The sequence below is a fragment of the Ovis canadensis genome, chromosome 3 (genome assembly GCF_042477335.2).
Source record: "Ovis canadensis isolate MfBH-ARS-UI-01 breed Bighorn chromosome 3, ARS-UI_OviCan_v2, whole genome shotgun sequence".
Taxonomy (NCBI): domain Eukaryota; kingdom Metazoa; phylum Chordata; class Mammalia; order Artiodactyla; family Bovidae; genus Ovis; species Ovis canadensis.
In genome coordinates this window covers 215207463-215226455 of record NC_091247.1, presented here as the reverse complement: position 1 = coordinate 215226455, position 18993 = coordinate 215207463, and the positions used below count along the sequence as shown (strand labels likewise).

At 55.8% G+C, this 18993-nt stretch overlaps 2 protein-coding genes and 1 non-coding gene across 4 annotated transcripts; all 3 read left to right on the top strand.

Moving 5' to 3' along the window:
- The first annotated feature begins 418 nt into the window (after positions 1 to 418).
- C3H12orf57 (chromosome 3 C12orf57 homolog) lies at positions 419 to 2455 on the top strand. Its single transcript, XM_069581365.1, has 3 exons — positions 419 to 988; positions 1254 to 1430; positions 2224 to 2455. The coding sequence occupies exons 1-3, from the start codon at positions 937 to 939 to the stop codon at positions 2373 to 2375; spliced, it is 381 nt and encodes a 126-aa protein (XP_069437466.1). The 5' UTR covers positions 419 to 936; the 3' UTR covers positions 2376 to 2455.
- LOC138438447 (U7 small nuclear RNA) lies at positions 613 to 674 on the top strand. The gene has a single exon (XR_011256377.1). It is a non-coding gene; the product is annotated as a U7 small nuclear RNA (small nuclear RNA).
- A 385-nt stretch (positions 2456 to 2840) lies between the features above and the next one.
- On the top strand, positions 2841 to 18401 carry PTPN6 (protein tyrosine phosphatase non-receptor type 6). 2 transcript variants are annotated; one of them, XM_069581351.1, is made up of 16 exons: positions 2841 to 3153; positions 9142 to 9264; positions 9443 to 9637; positions 12123 to 12312; positions 12462 to 12578; positions 12664 to 12777; positions 12927 to 13023; positions 13385 to 13464; positions 13629 to 13778; positions 14768 to 14899; positions 15019 to 15173; positions 17066 to 17133; positions 17231 to 17382; positions 17481 to 17572; positions 17891 to 18030; positions 18199 to 18401. In XM_069581351.1, exons 1-15 carry the CDS (start codon positions 3140 to 3142, stop codon positions 18003 to 18005), a joined length of 1794 nt encoding a protein of 597 aa, XP_069437452.1. In that variant the 5' UTR covers positions 2841 to 3139; the 3' UTR covers positions 18006 to 18030; positions 18199 to 18401. The 2 variants fall into 2 exon arrangements, with proteins under 2 accessions (XP_069437452.1, XP_069437451.1); XM_069581350.1 differs by lacking the exon at positions 2841 to 3153 and adding an exon at positions 8809 to 9057.
- The last annotated feature ends 592 nt before the right edge of the window (positions 18402 to 18993 follow it).

The window sequence follows — 18993 nt, the reverse complement described above, 5'->3', positions numbered from 1 at the left end:
CTGGGCAGTCAGGGTGCTGGCAGCCCAGGACAGTTCTAGGGAACTACGCAGACTCAGGAGGCGTTTCTGCCACTGGTCCCACAGCTAGGAGTCTCCGGGGACCCGGATCCTTTCGGTTGAGTAGCTAGAAATGGCGATACAGCGGAGGTGCAGGGGGCGTGCCTGCAATAAGTTTAGAACCCAGGTGTCTTAACCACCCTAAGGTTGCGGGGAGAGGGAGTGGGGGTATAATTTCAAACGCCCAGAAGGGAAGGGAAATTAGAGGGCGTCAGCTCACACCTCGACGCAAGACCATTTTAGGAAAGCGCGGGAGCCGCCGAGCTCTTTTGCGGCGAAGCCCTGTCTGCGTTCTTAAAAACTAAGGGGGGCGTGACTGGCTTCCTCCTTAGCCAATCGGCATCGGGTCATTTGCATAGGCCCACTTCCAACGTTCACAAACTCTAGCCGCGAAGGATTTAAGAGAGTTCCTTAGACCACTGTCTCCCCCTCCGAAAGTCGCAGTGTGTCTCGTTATCTGTAGAGCAGTCGGAGCTAGCAACCGGTCGTCGGGGCTCACCCTCACTGTCAGCGGGGTTGGTGGCTATGCCGCGCGCTCTCCGGCCGCTATGCATGCAGTGTTACAGCTCTTTTAGAATTTGTCTAGCAGGCTTTCCGGTTCTTACCGGAAAGCCCCTCCCACACCAGTCGATATCAACAATAGAAAAATATTTGGGTGGAAAACTGTTGTTTTCTGTTGATACGGGTTTTATTTTTTTGGTCTAAGTGTTGCCCAGTGGCTGGCGGAGAAGATCCGGGGGGTTGGGACTCTTGTCTGGAAGTTTCCGGCTCTGTCTGATGTAGCTTCCCGTTCGCCTGCCCCCTGCGCCGGGAGGGCCGCGCTAGGAGCTGGTTCGTTTCTTGCCAGCTTGTCGTTGCCGCACGTGCATCTTTTGTCCCATGGCGTCCGCCTCGGCTCAGTCCGCGGCCCTAAGCGCCGAGCAGGCCAAGGGTGAGAAGCCTCCCACTTGCCGGGTGGGCTCCTTTCTCGAGAAGGGCGCTGGGCGAGAGGTGTGACTGCATTCGCTGGGAAGTGGGGGCGCGCGGGACCATCCTCTCTTCAGAGGGGCCTCCTTGCCTTCAGCGAGGAATTCGGGGGCCGAACTTATCGGGTTATTACGGCTTCAGTTAACTAATCCGCTGCCCTTTTCCTTGCGCTGTCGGCCTCTCGGGTCGGCGGGACTCGGATGCCCACTCGCGGCGGCGACTGCGCACAGTGGTCCTGGCCGAGGTGATCCAAGCGTTCTCGGCGCCGGAGAATGCCGTTCGCATGGACGAGGCTCGGGACAACGCGTGTAACGATATGGGCAAAATGCTGCAATTCGTGCTGCCCGTAGCCACGCAGATTCAGCAGGAGGTTATTAAAGCCTACGGCTTCAGCTGCGATGGGGAAGGTGGGTCGGATGGGGGTTGGCGGTGAACTGGGTCGAGGAAAGGACGATGGATCTGTTGGGTTCCTGAGCCGTCGTCCCCTTTCTCGCCACATGGCGGCAGCCACAGTCTTAACAGTGTTGGCGCTCAGAGCCCAGGGTCTGCTGTAATCTTGAGCCGAGAGGTTCTTAAGTGCATGTTGTCGTTACCATTAATTATACTGTTATTCCGTTTTAAGATGAGAAATCAGACTCTGTTAGTAAACCAGTGATGGAGGCCACAGGAGAACGTCCCATGAGTCCCATTTTGATGGCTTTTAGTGAAATGTCTATGTGACCACACACTTAGGCAGCGCCCCCCCCCCCAAAAAAAAAGTGCTTCAGCTAATCTGAGGGCTGGCTAATCTGAGGGTTCAGTTTCTTGGGTGAGATCACCGAGTTCTCCAAGAGTGTTTATTGATCCCACCCAGCTGGCCCATGATCCTCCTGTGTCCTGGTTATAGACTGGCGATCTTGTTCTGTTGGGTACGTATCCTTTGGGCTCTTGTGACTAAACTGCTAAAATGGTTAATCTGATCCTGGGAAGCACACTGCTTTGGGATGTTTTCATTCACTGCATCCCATCCGGTTGTGCCTGGTGTAGACCAGGAAATAATTTATCCGGACCACGCAGGGCATTGCCTGGGTCTTGTTTTGAAGACAGCTACCTGGCCAGAGGGGAAGCAGCCATCCACTCCAGCTCAGGCTGCTCCCTCCTGCCATCTTGGGCACATCCGTCCCCTGTGGATGTGGACTGAAGTTTCGTTCCCCTTTGCAGGTGTTCTTAAGTTTGCCCGCCTTGTTAAGTCTTACGAAGCCCAGGATCCCGAGATTGCCAGCCTGTCGGGGAAGCTGAAGGCTCTGTTCCTGCCGCCCATGACCCTGCCGCCCCACGGGCCTGCTTCAGGTGGCAGCGTGGCCGCCTCCTGAGGACTGGCCCTCCCGTTAACACTGCTGGGGAAGGGAAGACCTAATTGTACTGCAGGATAATAAATGTGCCTGTGACTTAGTGTTGATGTCTGTTTTTTGTGACCCTGACAACCTCTACGTCCTGCCTGATTCCCTCTTGCCTTTCAGGCTGTCCCATTTCCCTTTCCAGATCTTTCCTGTGTTCCTTCAGGGCTGGACCAGCTCCAGGGCAGAGTGCAGAGTGGGAGGATGGGCCGGCCCCTCAACCCCCCTGGGTGGGGTGGCCTGCACAGCCTTCACCCTCTTTGAGCAGTGGGGCTTTCTGGACTTTTCCTGAGGCTCCTGGGCTTCTGTGCCCCTGGAGACTTCCCCATTGGCTGGTGCTCCCTTGGCCAGGGTGACTTCCTGGGCTTTGCCCGCAGCACCCAGCTTCCTGCGGCTCGGTTGGCTGGCGGGCCAGGTGGAGTTCCAGGTGGCTCCTCCCTTCCCCAGGGAAGGAGGCGGGGAACAGGCAGGCGTGCTGGGCTGGCGCTAGACTGCCGAGTAGGGCTGGAGGGAAAAGCCAGCTGCTGAGGCCAGCTCCGCCCCACCTGTCCCTTTTCCGGGGTTATTTAGTCCAGGGGCTTGTCCCCGCGGTGCCTGTGGCCTGGCAGGCAGCATCAAGAGGAAAGTGGCTGGTTTCTGAGCATTCTTCCTCACCTGGCTTGGGCCCCTGCACAGCTGCGCCACGGGCTCGACCCCGCCCCCTGTGCCTTCTGCCTGGGACTCCCCACCCCTCTGGGGAAATGCTGTCCCATGGGTAAGTCCCCTGCTCCATCTGGGTAACCGGGGCTCTTGTTCATTGGGGAGGGAGGGGTGGGGATCCTGCTCACTCCTGACAGGTGCATGACCATGAGTGTGACCTGCCCCTGTCCCCTCCCCAGGTCACTTTCCCCACAAGATGCCAGAACTCCAGCCTTGTTCATGACCCTCTGACCCACCCCCTTCTCTGGTACTTTCTCCCTGACAGATGCATATTTATTCTCACCAAATTTCTTTCTCCGCCCTCTGGTCCCCTGCTTCTGTCTTCTGCTAAGGACACGTCCCCTAGGGAGCTGAATGACACCTGAAACATTACACATCTGAAAGGCAGACCTGAGAAAGATGCCCTGTTCTCACTAAATGTCCCAAATCCTTCATTCCAATCTCCCTCAGTTTTCCTTCACTCCTCTGCATCAATTCATTCAGATACTGTTAAGTATCTATTGTATGCTGGTGCTTTTTAGTTTTTAAATTTTTTTTAAGATTTTTTTTTAATGTGGGTCATTTTTAAAGTCTTTATTGAATTTGTTACAATATTGCTTCTGTTTTATGTTTTGCTTTTTTGGCCCCAAGTCATGTGGGAGGGATCTTAGCTCCCCAGTCATGGACGAACCTACACCCTGGGTATTGGAAGGTGAGGTCCTAACCAATGGACTGCCAGGGAAGTTCTGTCAGGTGCTTTTTAAGGTGCTGCCAGTACTGTAACAAACAAGAGACACAGTTCCTGCCTTCACGGAGCTTCATGCGGGTGGAAGGGGACAGACTGCCCAAGGAACCCATTAAATAGGATAATTGCCGGGTCTCAGAAGTGTTACCCAGAAAATAAACCAGCTTCACATGCTAATGAGGGACTGGGGTGCCAGTGGCATCACTGGCTGGAGGGGCCAGGGAGGGCCTTCCTGAGTCGGTGACGAAGGAGCTGAGACCTGGATGAGGAGGAAGAATCAGGCTCCAGTGCTGCTGGCAGAGGGAATGGCCAGTACAAAGACCCTACTGTGGGAATAAACTGAATGATGGTGCCTGGGGGCAGAGTTGGCCAGTGAGGACAGAGGAGGGCTGGGTCACGTGGGGCCTTCTTGGTGTTTGGATACTACAGTGAGGACCTGCTGGGCGTCTTGGTGAGTTGGTAGGTTGGTTGCCCCAAGTCCAGTAAGTTCTTGCTTGTTATATTCACATCTGCTCTTGGGGTGTGCCTGCCTCCCTCAGTGCACCCCTTGTCTCCTTCAGCCCCAATGTCAAGATTCTTTAAAAAAATATTAAAAATTTATTTTATTAATTATTATGTATTTTAAAAATATTTATTGATAGATTTACTTATAACTAAATTACTTATTAATAGATTTATGTGTAAACAAATGACTTATTGGTAGATTTATTTATAAATAATTTGTTTATTGATAGATTTATTTATATATAAATACATTTATTTATTAGTTGTGGCATGTGGGATCTAGTTCCCTGATGAGAGGTTGAACCCGAGCCCCCTGCACTGGGAGCGAGGAGTCTTAACCACTGGACTGCCAAGGAGATCCCTGCTGTCAAGGTTCTTATTGGGTCTTCTGGTCCCCGATCTCTTCCATGCTCCTGCCTCTGTCATTTTCCTGCCAGATGGTTGGCAAGTCCTTTCCTGAGAAAGAATCCTTCCTTGGTTCCTCAGGCTGGCCCTGTGAGACCCTTTGCCAAGGGTCCCGGCCTCTCAGAACAGCTCAGCTCAGCCATAGGGCCCAGCTCCCAGCCAGCACTATGCTCGTGGGTCCCGTGCCAGCTCCCCAGGGGCCTCTGCCCACACCCTGCCTCCTCCTCCCGCAGCGGGTGGTGCAGTGGGAAGGACAGTGGCCTCGTTAGACGTCAGACAGCCTTGGTTTGTTGTCTTTCCCCTTCCTAGTTTGTGACCTTGGTCAAGTTACTTCTCTGAGCCTTAGTTTTTGTTTCTAAAGCTGGGCTAACATGGACTTAGGCAGGGGACATGGGTTTGATCCCTGGTCTGGGTAGATTCCACACGTTGAAGGGCAACTAAGCCCTTGGGCTACAACTACTGAGCCTTTGAGCCCCTCTTCGCTCTGCAAAAACAGAAGCCACAGCACTGAGAAGCCCATGCACCTCAACTAGAGAAAGACCACAAGCAGCAGGGAAGACCCAGCACAGCCAAAAATAAATAAATAAAATTGGCTAACAGGACCTACTAAATAGGGTTGGCATATACATTAATAACGTCACACAAAAGCTGTGTGTTTTCATACTAAAAACCTACTTCATATCGGCTTTTTATATCAGCATTTGGGAAATATTGTTAAACCCATTTATCAGGTAGGGATACTGAGGCCCAGGGAACTTCAAGAGCTTTCTAGAGATTACTTTGTTTGCTCTTCCAGACTGCCTGTCTTTCTGCATACCTGTTGATCTTCATCTCTGCCTTTATCTCCTTGCTTCCCAAGTGAGTAATTTTCTCTTCTCAATTAGTAGGCCCTTACTTTTTTAACTCTCAGCTTCCTTGAGCCTGTTTACCTCCCTTAAAAAAAAAAGAAATGGGGAAAATAATTCCTAGATCAAAGCAGTTAAGAATCCGCTGGCCAAAGCAGGGGGCACGGGTTTGATCCCTGATCCTGGAAGATCCTATTTGCAGAGGGACAGCTAAGACCGTGGGCCACAACCACTGAGCCCTGGGGGATGTCTGAGGCCCAAATGGGAGTGTGTGTGTGTGTGCACGTGCAAGTGCTCTGTGAACTCCAGAGCACTTATGCCCAGGGAAGGGTGGTGCTTCTTATTTATTTTCCTGCCAAGTAGAGACTATGTGTATCATCCTAGTGTCTGTCTACCTTCTGACTTGACACCCTTCAGAGAAATTCCTGTCTCTTTGATGGTCAGGAGTTTCTGAGTGCCTAGTTAGTTTCTTTTTTAAAATTCCAGAGGGACAGTGGCTTGTGGCCACAGTACAGGGGGTGTTGGGTGCTATGTAGGGACCTGCAACTTTGTGGGTGGTTGGGATGATGTGTCTACGTGTGGGTGTTTGCACCTGACTATATACGTGTGTAGATGGACTTGGATGATGAGGTTGCCTTTAGTGGGACTGTGTGTGCGTAAGTGGATGCTTGTGCATGTGCGTGCGCGCACACGTGTATACTCATCGGTATGTGACAAGAAGGATGTGCATGGGTAGGACTGGACCTGGGCTTGTGACCATGTATGTGCATGGGTCTGGATGAATGTGGTCATTTGACACATGCTCTCTGTGAGACATGGTGCTAAGTTTTAACCACTTGGAGGTGAGCCATACCAGCTGTGGACCTCCTGTGCTGGAGGTGAGGGCCCCCGGTAGTAGAGGTGACGGTGTCCATTCTCTTCCTGCCCCCTGCTGCGAGAGAGAGTTCATAGTCTTTCAAGGCTACTACTGTCTAAGATAGAGGTAGTCAGTGTTAGACCATGAGATAAATAGATCAAGCAGGGTCTCCAGAAGCCCTTTTTGGAGGTGGGGAGGGTGGAGAATTGATATTCAAAAAATGATAAAGTAGCCAACATAAGAAAATAGACTTTCATTGGGCTTGAGTTGATTCTTATTTTTCCTTCTTTTTTGAGGCATAGCATACATAATATGCTTGAATACTGAACATCACATTTACTTCATCTGTGTACACACCACTCAGATCTGCTATCCCAGAAATTGCCATCTCCCAGTCAGTATACTTATTTTAATGAAGGGGCTACATGCTCATGCTACAGTCTTCAAAAAGGTGGACTGGAAGGACTTCCCTGGTGGTCCAGTGGCTAAGAGGCCCCCAAGGGAGGGGGCCTGGGAGAGATGCCTGCTCAGGGAAGTAGATCCCACATGCAGCAACTAAAGACCCTGCAGGCTGCAATGAAGCTCAAAGATCCTGCATGTCACAACTAAGACTTGGTGTAGCCAATTAAATAAGTAATAAATACAAAAATATTTTTTAAAAAAAGGTGGAAGGAGAGAGATGGAAAGGTCCCTCCCAGCCCCTTCCTCCAGCTACCCGCTCTGGTCCCTTCCCTAGGGAATCTACTCACAGGGTTTCTTGTGTATCTTTTTTTTTTTTTTAAATTTTGGCTGTGTCTCAGGGCTTGTGGAATCTTAGTTCCCTGAGCAGGGATCAAACCCTTGCACTCTGTAGTCCTAACCACTGTACTCCCAGGGAAGTCCCCTCTTGTGTATCTTGCATTGGGCTTCTTTCCTCTTGCTTTCGTTTGGCGGTATGTTTTTTTGGAATTAGACGGAGTATCACAAGCTTTTAGTGTTTAGGGCCTCTGCAGGTGAACAGGCCCTGAGAATAGGCCATGGCCAGGTCTGGGTGCCCCGCTGCAGCCCAGGAGACAAGCCCCTGGGCAGAGTCCTGAGCTCCGTCGGATTCAGACCAGACCCCCTCAGCAAGAACCTACAGTTCAGACTCCGGTGGATCCATCCATAGGGCTGGCGGCTCTGGCCCCACCTGCTTCGCATTCCGCTTCTCACCTGACTGCAGGGTTGGGGCACGGTGGATGGCCCAAAGGCCGAGGACAAGAAGCAGGGAAGGTGCCAGTTGGACAGGGCTGCTCCAGGGTCATTTTGTCCAGCCCTCTGTCCCAGGGCACCTGGCACCTATTCAGATGTGTGTGTCGAGGGAGGGTTTCTATGCCTCTAAGAGGCATCTGCCCAGCCTAAACAGTTAGGAAACTGCCCTCCCCCCACTTTAGCCTGATTGGAAGAGTCTCTCAACCTCTGTTCGTTTTTTTAAAAAATTATTTATTTATTTGGCTGCACCTAGTGTTAGCTGCAGCATGTGGGATCTAGTTCCCTGACCAGAGACCCAACCTGGGCCCCCTGCTTTGGGAGCAGAGTCTTAGCCACTGGACCCCTAGGGAAGTGCCCCTCTCCCCAACCTTTTTAACTTTTTCTCTTCTTTTTTGAAATTTACTTATTTGGCTGTGTCCAGTTTTAGTTGCAGTACACAGGATCTTCCATTGTGGTACACAGATTTAGTTGTGGCACGGCTCAATTGCTCCACAGCATGTAGGATCTTAGCTCTCTGCCCAGTGATTGAACCTGTGAGGCCTGCCTGCATTGCAAGGCAGATTCTTAACCACTGAACCACTAGGGAAGTCCCTTAACTTTTTATTTAACTTTTTATTCTGTTCTCTGAAGCCCTGAGGCCTGGCATATAGTAGCTAAAATCACTAGCTTTGGAGCCAGGCCATCCGGTTTGCACTCTGGTTTGCCATTTACTGACCGTGTGGCCCTGGGGCAAGCTGCCTTCACGCCCAGAGCCTCAGGTTCTTTGTCTGGAAAATGAGAATAATGAAGGTACCTGCTTCACAGGGCTACCTTGAGGACATATCAGATAAGGCAGGTAAATACTGCCCAGCACTGTGCCTGTTGTCTAGGCAGACACCGCTAATGATAGTTGCCACCCTCAGCATTATTATTGGTTTGGACCAGGGAAGGCTGCATGGAGCAGGAAGAGATGGCGCGTGACTGTGTGGGTTCCCATGGACCAAGCATGAGCTGGCCTGGGGCGCTGGAGGCTCACGTGTGTTCTCATTTGGGTGGTCGTGTGTGGAGGTCCACCCTCCCCAGGCCTTCAATGGCGGGCGTGTGGGAAGTGGGTCCTGTCCCCACCCCCACCGCCACCCCGAGCTTCTCCCTGCTCTGCCCTAAAACGAGAAGTGAGTGAGTTCCCCCAAGGGGTCGGCCGCGCCCCTTCCTGTCCCCGCCCTGCCGGCTGCCCCAGGCCAGTGGAGTGGCAGCCCAGAAGCAGGACAGGACCGCGCTGGGTGGCGAGGTGGCCTGGGTGCTGATAGCTGCCAGAGCTTAGCCCCAGCGTCCCCCGCCTGCCCAGACTCAGCGGCACCACGCCGTTGCCTCACGCCTTCACCCCCCTCCCCGCCCCGGGCACCCCAGGATGGTGAGGTAAGGGCCGGGCACCCATGGTAGGCAGGAGGCAGGGTGCCCCAGGGCCCTGAGGCCTCTCCTCACCACCCTCCCGGCCCCCAGGTGGTTTCACCGAGACCTCAGTGGGCTGGATGCGGAGACCCTGCTCAAGGGCCGAGGAGTCCACGGAAGCTTCCTGGCACGGCCCAGCCGCAAGAACCAGGGTGACTTCTCCCTCTCCGTCAGGTAGGTGGCCCACGGCTCCGGCCGGGGGTGGGGTGCCAGCCCTTGGCTGCTCGTTTCGCTTCCCCAGGCCCCTGGGTGTATCCACCCCAACCCTGGCCAGGGCCCCCACCCACCCCCTACCCTCACCCGACCTCCACTCTCCCTTCCACTGGCCTTACCACCACCGGGTGCCCTGCAGGGTCGGGGACCAGGTGACTCATATTCGAATCCAGAACTCTGGGGACTTCTACGATCTGTATGGAGGGGAGAAGTTCGCGACGCTGACGGAGCTGGTGGAGTACTACACGCAGCAGCAGGGTGTTCTACAGGACCGAGACGGCACCATCATCCACCTCAAGTACCCGCTGAACTGCTCAGACCCCACCAGTGAGAGGTGAGGGTCTTCACTCCCTGGCCCGCCCCACCGAGAAGTGGGCTGTCCTTCCTACCTTGGGCCTCTTCCCTCCGTGTGATCTGAGGGCCCCCTTTCCATCAACCCCTAGGAAGCAAGAGAAGGTTGCCTGGCCCTTCTCCAGGGTCCCTGTCCACCCGTGCTCCAGGCCTTACCAGTGCCAGAGAGGCCTCTCCTCGTGGCTGTCTCTCCCAAATGGCTGGCTCTGTTGTTAGAAAGCTCTTCTTGCTGGGACAGAATCTGACCTCTTGTAACTGTTCTCTCCCCAGCACGGATTCCTATGGTTGAGGAGGAGCGTAGGGGTCAGCATGTATGAGGACACATAGGCTCATCTCAGTGTCCCCTGATAATGGGTCTGCCCTCTGGGGTTGGCTAGTGCTGGACTAGTCCCTTGACCAGACCCACATCATTGAAAACTGTCATAGGGGTGCAAGGGCCTTGTAGCTGGGCACAGAACAATACTCTAAGCATTTCCCGCCCATCTTTCTTGTTTCAAAGATATGGTCCCCAGAACTGGGCTGGCTACTCCCCAGGTGGTCTCCCCAAAGTATGGGCAGACCCAAAGACTCTGCCTTTTATGGACGGGTTGGGGGGTGTCTCATTTTCCAGCTGTGTCTCCATGATAGCTCCTATAATTAGGGGAAGGGCAGCTGAACAACTCTGGGTTGTTATGGGGGCTTTTTTTGGCACACTCCTAGGGCCAAGCCAACTTGTCCTTGTCGAAATGATTCTGAACCTGGATTCTTTCAGCTTTCGGTCTTTCTGAGATGCATGCCTCCCATCTTGCATCCGTATTTTGTTCAAGTCACTGGTTGAGACTGAGAACTGGATGAGGCTGGGGTACAGGCCCCAGACCCACCCCTGGAGACCCTTTTTCCCATGAACATGCATCCAGGGTCCATTTCTGGTGAAGCCGCCTCCCCCAGGAGGGAAGCACTTAGATGCCCTTGCTCGTGTCTGTCCTTCCCTGGTGTTCACTGCCTCTCACCCTCTTCCTGCACCCCCCTGCCACATTCATGGGGATTTTCTGCCCAGATCCTTTTGGGCTCTTCATGACCTGGCCTCCTCCTTGTCCACAGCCAGGGTCCGGCCTACTGATTGCTGCCAAAGGATTGCTGCAGGGGTGGTTGAGGATGGAGCTGCAAGAGGGATGGAGCTGAGAGGACCCCCTGGGGCCTGGGGTCAGGGTTCAAATTGTGGCTGGAAGAGGTCAGGGTCAGAGGGACTCAAGACCAGGGCAGCTGACTTCAAGAGAGGCTTTTGGTTCCCCACACCAGGAGGTCTGGATTCACCCTTGACCCTGGGAGCCTGTGGGGAAGGCTCTTTCTCCCAGCCTCTGCTCTGGTTTGCTCTGGTTCTTGGCCTTGGCAGCTCCCCCTCCTCCTCTGGGGAGAATTTGCATTTGTCCCCTCAATGGCTAGCTCTTTGCCTGTGGTCAGCCTGACATTTGCATGGAGACTTCCTCATCCTGTGGGGCCTGGGGGAAGAGGGTTAGCCCCCTCCCCACTGCTTGGGGGCCCTGGCCTATCCCTGAGTGGTGGGATATGGTGGCCCAGGGGTCCTGCACTGGGCTGGGGACTCTGGAAGTCTCCGAGCTGTAGTCTCCTCCGGGCTGCAGTACGATGGGGTGGGACAGACTGGCCCCCTCCCTCCTTCCCCCCATTCCTGCGGTTGGAAAATGCCCCCCTTCTCCTGTCCCTGGGCTGAGGAAACCTCACAACCTCACTTCTCACTCTCTCCCCAGAAGGAGTTTTGTGTTTTTTCCATCACGTGGTTTCCTGTGGGGCTGGGCATTGCGGGGCTACAGTTTCCTCCTGGGAAGGGGGTGTGTTTTGGGGAAAGGTCCTAGTTCTGCTTTCTGCCCCTCTGAGCCCCTTGAGCCTCCCCCCCAACACCCAACCCCAGCAGCCCCTTCAGTGACATCACCTGGGGCACCCCAAAGCCCCCAAACCACTATTCACCCCGCGGGCTTGTCCACCTTCCCGACCCCAACCCCCAGGGGGACTTCTCCCCTCGCTTGTGACTTCCGTCTCTCCCAACCCCATTGCTGTCTGTGGTTTGGCCTCCATCTGCATTTCTGCTTCCCTTGCCTAGCCCTGTCTTTCATGGAGACCCTTCCTGGGTTTCTCCCCTCTGAACATTCTGGATGTGGCTGCCTTTCTGCCTGTGTCTTAAACTTGCGGAGGTGGGCTTGCTTAGAAGTCCTGAGGCTTGCCACTTATTAGCCAGGGCTTGGGCCAGTGTTCCACCACCCAGCCTCAGTCTCCTCATCTGCAGAATGGGTAGTACCTACCTCTCAGGTTTCTGTGAGGGTGACGGACCTACTCATAGTGGCGGATTTGAGAGCGTGTAGCACAGCTCAGTTCAGCACATGGCAGGGGCCCAAGTTCCCTGCCCCCTCCCTGAGCATCTGCCCAGCGCCCGCCCCCGGCCTCAGTCTCACCTCCCCGGATGCCGTCTTCCCTAGGTGGTACCATGGCCACATGTCTGGAGGGCAGGCAGAGACTTTGCTGCAGGCCAAGGGGGAGCCTTGGACATTCCTTGTGCGTGAGAGCCTCAGCCAGCCTGGAGATTTTGTGCTGTCCGTGCTCAGCGACCAGCCCAAGGCTGGCCCTGGCTCCCCGCTCAGAGTCACCCATATCAAAGTCATGTGTGAGGTAAGGCCTCTGGGCACAAGGGAGGCACCCCGCTGGGGGTCCCCTCTGTGCCCACAGCCTTGCCCGTGGGGAGGGGCAGCCTGGGCTTTGGTCTGAGGCTGGGGGATCCAGGCAGGGAGACTGAGGTGGCCTGACTTGGTGCCCCTCAGGGTGGACGCTACACAGTGGGGGGTTCGGAGACCTTCGACAGCCTCACCGACCTGGTGGAGCATTTCAAGAGGACGGGGATCGAGGAGGCCTCCGGCGCTTTCGTCTACCTGCGGCAGGTGAGGGGTGGGCCTGGCTGCCTCCTCCCATTCCCTGAGCCTCTGAGCTCTAGAAGCGGCTGACTTCTGGCCTCCCCCACCCCAGCCATACTACGCCACGAGGGTGAACGCGGCTGACATTGAGAACCGGGTCTTGGAACTGAACAAGAAGCAGGAGTCAGAAGAGACAGCCAAGGCCGGCTTCTGGGAGGAGTTTGAGGTTTGTGATGGGACCAGCAGGGTGAAGGGCTTGGGGTCCCAGACAGACCCTGCCCCCTCACTCCCCATCCTCACCTGCCCTATGACCTCTCCACCCACGGATGCCCTGCTCCCGGGCCTGAGGCTCCATTTCCCCGACTCCTCCCACAGAGTCTGCAGAAGCAGGAGGTGAAAAACTTGCACCAGCGGCTGGAAGGGCAGCGGCCAGAAAACAAGAGCAAGAACCGTTACAAGAACATCCTTCCGTGTGAGCACCCTGGGCAGCCTCCAGCCCGCCCCCAGCTCAGGCAGCGCCCACCGCCCAGGAGGCTCCTCTCCCCTAGCTGACCTCCCCCCATCGCAGACGGTCCCCTTCCCCAGCTTCTGTGAGGGACCCCACCCACAAGGGCATCCCCCCTCCTTCCAGGCCCCCAGAGGATCCCCTCATACCCCACCCCACCACGTTCGTTCTTCCTCTGAAACCTCCAGCCCACGCGGGTTGAGATCCCTCAACCCATGTGTGTGCCCCACCCCGGCCTGCCCGCAGGGCTTCTAGGCAAGGATGGCCTGGGAGCGCAAGAAAGGTTTCTGACCCAGGCCCTTCTTGCTTCCTTTCTGCCCACTCCCAGTTGACCACAGTCGAGTGGTCCTGCAGGGACGCGACAGTAACATCCCTGGGTCTGACTACATTAATGCCAACTACGTGAAGGTCGGTGTACTCGCCGGTCATGGTGGGAAGGGCGCGGGAAATGGACCCCGGCTCCTGGGGATGTTGGGTCCAGAGACATTGGGTGAAGCCAGAGCTGTTGCCATGGGTGAGTGGGTGGGTGGATGAGGGGCTCACAGCCCTGCTCGTCTCTGCACTCTGTCCAGAACCAGCTGCTAGGCCCTGATGAGAACGCTAAGACCTACATCGCCAGCCAGGGCTGCCTGGAGGCCACGGTCAACGACTTCTGGCAGATGGTGTGGCAGGAGAACACCTGCGTCATTGTCATGACCACCCGGGAGGTGGAGAAGGGCCGGGTAGGCTGAGCCCCATGCAGCCCCCACCCCCAGGACTGCTCCACTACCATTAAGCTGGAGAGACACTTAGGGGCACCTCAGAGGGCAAGGGCCCGACCTCCTCGGGGACCTGAGGCAGAAATCTGAGTACATGATGACTCCTGGGTCTCTGCTTCCTATCTGGGACTCCCCTGACCACCAGACCCAGATTTCCAGAGGCCTCCATCCCTTAAGTGTCCCCCCACCCTGTGCCTACCATCACCCTTGGGGTAGTAACCCCTCCTCTCCACTCAGCCTCATTACTGTCTCTGAAGTTGGCCCCAAACTCTCACCTCATGGGCAGGCTGCCCCCTCGCACGGCACCCTCTGCCCTGGAGTGGCTGTGACCTGTGCAGAGGTGCGTGACCTCTGCATCAGGCTGTCCCCCCGAGGACCCTGGTGCTCAGGGCTGGTGGCTGCCCTCCAGCCCTCACCTCCGACCTGCCAGGCTCTTTCAGGTTTCTGTGCCTCTGCAGGAGCTCATTTCTCCTAGGAAGTGACTTCCTCTCTCCTCCCTATCTCTGCTCGACAGACACCTCTTTTTTTTAAAGACCCGGCTCACATGTTCCCTCCTCTGTGAATGCATCCCTGATTTCCTCCATTACCTAGAGGGAGAATTAGTCTCTGCCTGCACCCCCTTACCCAGGGCTCCTCAGCGGCTCAGTTCCCTGGCTCACCCTTCTCTCTGTGAGCTCCTGGAGGCACCGGCGCACTGGGCTGTGTCTTACTTGTGTCTGGCACTCCAGCCTGGTTGGCGCGGCTTCAGGTGCGAGGTCTGTACTGGCCAGCATGTGCGGAATGACTTGTTGAGCGGCTGGTCAGGTCTCACCACCTGGAGCATGCTGAGCCAAGACCTAAGCCTCTGACTCTTGGCCAGTTCACCCATTCATCCTTCAGATGCTGCGGGGCCAGCACTGGGCATTCAGGCCCTGCCTCTGTGCCTTACATCCCTCCCCACCCTCTCTTTTCAGAACAAATGTGTTCCATACTGGCCAGAAGTGGGCAGTCAGCGTGTTTATGGACCCTACACTGTAACCAATTGTGGGGAACACGACACAGCTGAGTACAAACTCCGAAACTTACAGGTCTCCCCTCTGGAAAATGTGAGTGTCCCCTGCTCCTGCCCCAGGCTGGGGGCCCTGCTCACGCTTGTTCTCCTGGATTGGGTAGAATGAAGCCATGTGGGGGAGCAGGGCACATTGACCCTATGTCCTCCACCCAGGGGAACCTGATTCGGGAGATTTGGCACTACCAGTATCTGAGCTGGCCTGATCATGGGGTCCCCAGCGAGCCTGGGGGTGTTCTCAGCTTCCTGGACCAGATCAACCAGCGGCAGGAGAGTCTGCCTCATGCAGGGCCCATCATCGTGCACTGCAGGTGAGAGTGACAATGATATGATACCGGTGATAATAATCCAAGTAGTAGCTGGCAAGTGTGTACTGCCAAGCGCCCTGCACTGTTGTAAGCAAATTACACGTGAATGCATTCAAAGCCTCCCGGGCCCTCCACCTCTTCTGGGTTCCCTGATAGCTTCCAGACCTATGGGTGGAACTTAGCTTGAACCAAGCCCATGGCTTGAGCCCATGCCTGGCATGGGGAGTCTCCATAGAGACGTAGCATCTGGTCCAGTCTAGTTCAACCTGCCATGTGAGAATGAGGAAATGGGTCAAGCCTCTGGTCAGGTCACTGCTGGTCCATGGGGAGAACCTGGAGCAGGGCTCACGGTAGATGCAGGTCCAGGTTACTACTGTTTCTTCACACATGCCTACCCACGGTGTTTCTCCTTGGGGTCGGTGTGGCTCCCCAACTCTTCTCTTTACCATCTGCAGCCATGAGGGGGAGGGGTGCTGAGGCCTCTTCATGCCACTCCTATTTCTCCCTTCCTGCCAGTGCCCCCAGCTCAGCCCCTCGGCTCAGGCACCACTAGGTCCACTGGAGCTCCCCATGTTCATGTTCGGGAGACCCTGCTGAGCTGGGGAGCTGAGGGAGCAATGAGCAGCAGGGGCCCCAGCAGGTCGCCTGGCCTGGGTGGATGGGAGGGGGTAGGCAGGAGTTACTGGACAGATGTAGCTTCTGTAAATTCCAGCTCCTCCACTCCCTGGCTGTGTGATCTCAGACAAATGACTTCACGTCTCTGATCCTCAGGTTCCTTATCTGTGAAGTCAGTGTTTCATGGGGCTGTGGTGAACATGAGACCCTCTTACTGTGTCTGGAGTACAGTAAATGCTCCAGAAGGGGGGGTCATTCATGTTTTGATATCTCCCATGGGGGGATGGGGGTCTGTCTCCTTCCCTTCCCTTCCTGCTCCTTCCATGTGACCCAGGCTTTGAGGACCAGGACTTCCTCCTTCTGCCCACCAGCTCTTGTGTGTCCTGGGGCAGGGCTGTGTGGGCTGAGCCTGGATGTACCCCCCACATGCTGTCTCAGGGACTCTACCTCCAGGGACAGGCCCATCGCCAAGAATGACCCAGCTGCCCGTGGCCCCCCCCCCCCACCTTCTTGAAATCCCCATGGCCTTAATTTAGACGTTACAGGAAGGAAGTGGGTGAGAGGGTGTTATTTTTAACAATCTGGGTTTGAAATTAGACAGTGTGACTTGGGGCATCGGCCTGACTGGCCTAGTGGTGGAGGTGAAACTGGGGTCTCTGTGCAGTCTTGAGGCTACTGGGGTCTGTGTGCCCAGGGGGTGGCAGCAGAGGGTGGGGAGGAAGGGAGACCTGTTAGCTGCTCCCCCAAGTCTCCTGAGCCCAGTTGCCTCGTGGCCAGCAGGCGGATGAACTGTCCTCACCCTATTGTCAGGATCTGAAGAAAAAGGGAGATGCAGCCTTATGGAAAGATGGTCCTCATGCAAGGAGGGCAGCCTGGCTCGAGCCAAAGCTGTGGGAGAGGGCCCAGGAGGCCAGGGTGCCAGGGTAGTAGGCAGGACAAGTGGGATGGAGTCCCAGGTCTCCTGGGGTAGTGGGGGGAAGAGGGAGAAGTGGAAGCAGGCGGTGGGGCTGGAAAGTACTGGGATGGGCATCGGGGAGCAGCGTCTTAGCACTAGTGTGCAAGGCTCTCTCCCCAAATCCCTTGGCTGGAGGGATGAGTATGGGTGCAGAGTTGGGCAAACCCCTGCCCTGCCTGCCCCACCCCCACCGCACTGACCCAGCCAGGTTCCTGCAGCTTGTATCACTGCCCTTTCCCTAAGCCCCGCCCCTGCCGGCCCTGTTTGAGCCACTGGTTCCCCACCTACATGGGCTGGGCCTCTCACGCGCCCCTTCTCTCCCCAGCGCCGGCATCGGCCGCACGGGCACCATCATTGTCATCGACATGCTCATGGAGAGCATCTCCACCAAGGGTGAGGGTGACCGGTGGGGGACGCTGGGTCTGGTGGGCGAGCGGCCCCCGCCTCCGCCTCTGCTCGGGGCCTGACATCCGGCTGCCCTCTCGGCCAGGCCTGGACTGTGACATCGACATCCAGAAGACCATCCAGATGGTGCGGGCCCAGCGCTCGGGCATGGTGCAGACGGAGGCACAGTACAAGTTCATCTACGTGGCCATCGCCCAGTTCATCGAGACCACCAAGAAGAAGTTGGAGGTCATGCAGGTGCGGGCAGAGCAGGGGCCTGGCTGGGCTGAGGGGGCCAGTGGGCTGCATGGGGTGCTGCTGGGACCACCGGCCTACCACCACACCTCTCCCTGCAGTCCCAGAAGGGCCGGGAATCGGAATACGGGAATATCACCTACCCGCCAGCCATGAAGAACGCCCACGCCAAGGCCTCCCGCACCTCCTCTAAGTGAGTGGCCCCTGCCTAGCCCAACTTTCCTTTCCAGGGAGGTTCGGGTTCAAGTATAAGCTTGGTTCTTACAACCTGTATTCACAAGTGTCTCCTGAGTGCCCTTCCACGTGGGCCTGAGCTGCGTATACTGACGTGTGAGATGGAGCCTTTGCCCTGGGGAGCTCCTAGTCTAGTGTCAGGACGCTGTCAGGGCTGGCATCCTCGCTTTCCTGGCCTCAGTTTGCTCACCTGTGAGATGGGGTGACCCCATGTCACCCCAGGCTGGTGCTGGGGAACCCTGCCCCTATTTCCTGACCTGCTGGCCCCACCCTGCAGACACAAGGAGGATGTGTATGAGAATGTGCACAGTAAGAACAAGAAGGAGGAGAAGGTGAAGAAACAGCGGTCAGCGGACAAGGAGAAGAACAAGGGCTCCCTGAAGAGGAAGTGAGCCGGCCCGTCCTGGGGCGGCCATGGTATGGCCCTTCCCTGGCCTGTCCCTGGGGCTTCCCAGCTGGTCTTTTTGCCCTGGATGGAGGGGGCAGCTGTGGCCTCACCCTGCCTTACCAACTGCACCAGACCTGCGTCTTGTCCCCCACTCCAGGTCCAGCCCCGCCTTATCCTTTCCTCCCTTCCCTTTGCAGCCTCAGCCCCGTCTCTTCAGAGGCCTCCAGTGGATGACCCACAGCCTGAACCTTGGAGCAACGCGCCCCCCCCCCCCACATTCTATTGTAATTTAAATGACCGTGTCCCCACCTCCCTCTCCTGGGATCCTGTATATAGCCCAGCAAGGCCCCAGGTGGGGCAGGCTGGTCTCCTGTGTAAATAAAGCCTCTAGGTCACTGTGTGTGGGTCTCTAACTCTGTGTGCCTGGCAGGAGGGGGAGGCAGGCAGGGAGCCTTCACAGTTTAACAGGCGAGTGTGAGCACGGGCCAGGTCTGGCTGCCTCTTCCCTTTCTTTAAAGTGGAGGGTGATCCTGCCAGGGTGGGTGAAGATCACTGAGATCAGGGATGATGATATAATTGGCAACAATAACTCATCACAACTTTTTTTTAAACACATTGTATTTATTGGATTGCACTGGGTCTTAGTTGGAGCATGACGAATCTTTAGTTGCATCAGGTGAACTCTTACTTGCAGCAAGTGAGATCTACATCCTCGACCAGGGATGGAACCTGGGCCCCCATGCCATGGAAGTATGAAGTCTTAACCACTGAACCACCAGGGAAATCCCCATTCATTACACTCTTGGCATGTGTCAGGTACGGTTTAAGAGACTAAAAGCATTGTGGACTTCCCTGGTGGGCCAGTGGTTAAGACTCCGAGCTTCCAGTGCAAGAGGTACAGGTTAGGTCCCTGGTCAGGGAACTAAGATCCTACAGGTCATGTGGCGTGGCCAAAAAAAATGTAAAAAACAGGACCCCCCAAAAAAAGAACA

What these genes read in the sequence shown, in the direction of transcription:
- C3H12orf57 (XM_069581365.1), top strand. Translation starts at nt 937, where the DNA reads ATGGCGTCCGCCTCGGCTCAGTCCGCGGCCCTAAGCGCCGAGCAGGCC. An exon ending in AAGCGCCGAGCAGGCCAAGG is followed by an intron (nt 989 to 1,253) that starts GTGAGAAGCCTC and finishes GACTGCGCACAG; the next exon opens with TGGTCCTGGCCGAGGTGATC. An exon ending in CTTCAGCTGCGATGGGGAAG is followed by an intron (nt 1,431 to 2,223) that starts GTGGGTCGGATG and finishes TCCCCTTTGCAG; the next exon opens with GTGTTCTTAAGTTTGCCCGC.
- PTPN6 (XM_069581351.1), top strand. An exon ending in TCAGACCCCACCAGTGAGAG is followed by an intron (nt 9,638 to 12,122) that starts GTGAGGGTCTTC and finishes CGTCTTCCCTAG; the next exon opens with GTGGTACCATGGCCACATGT. An exon ending in GGAGAGCATCTCCACCAAGG is followed by an intron (nt 17,134 to 17,230) that starts GTGAGGGTGACC and finishes CCTCTCGGCCAG; the next exon opens with GCCTGGACTGTGACATCGAC.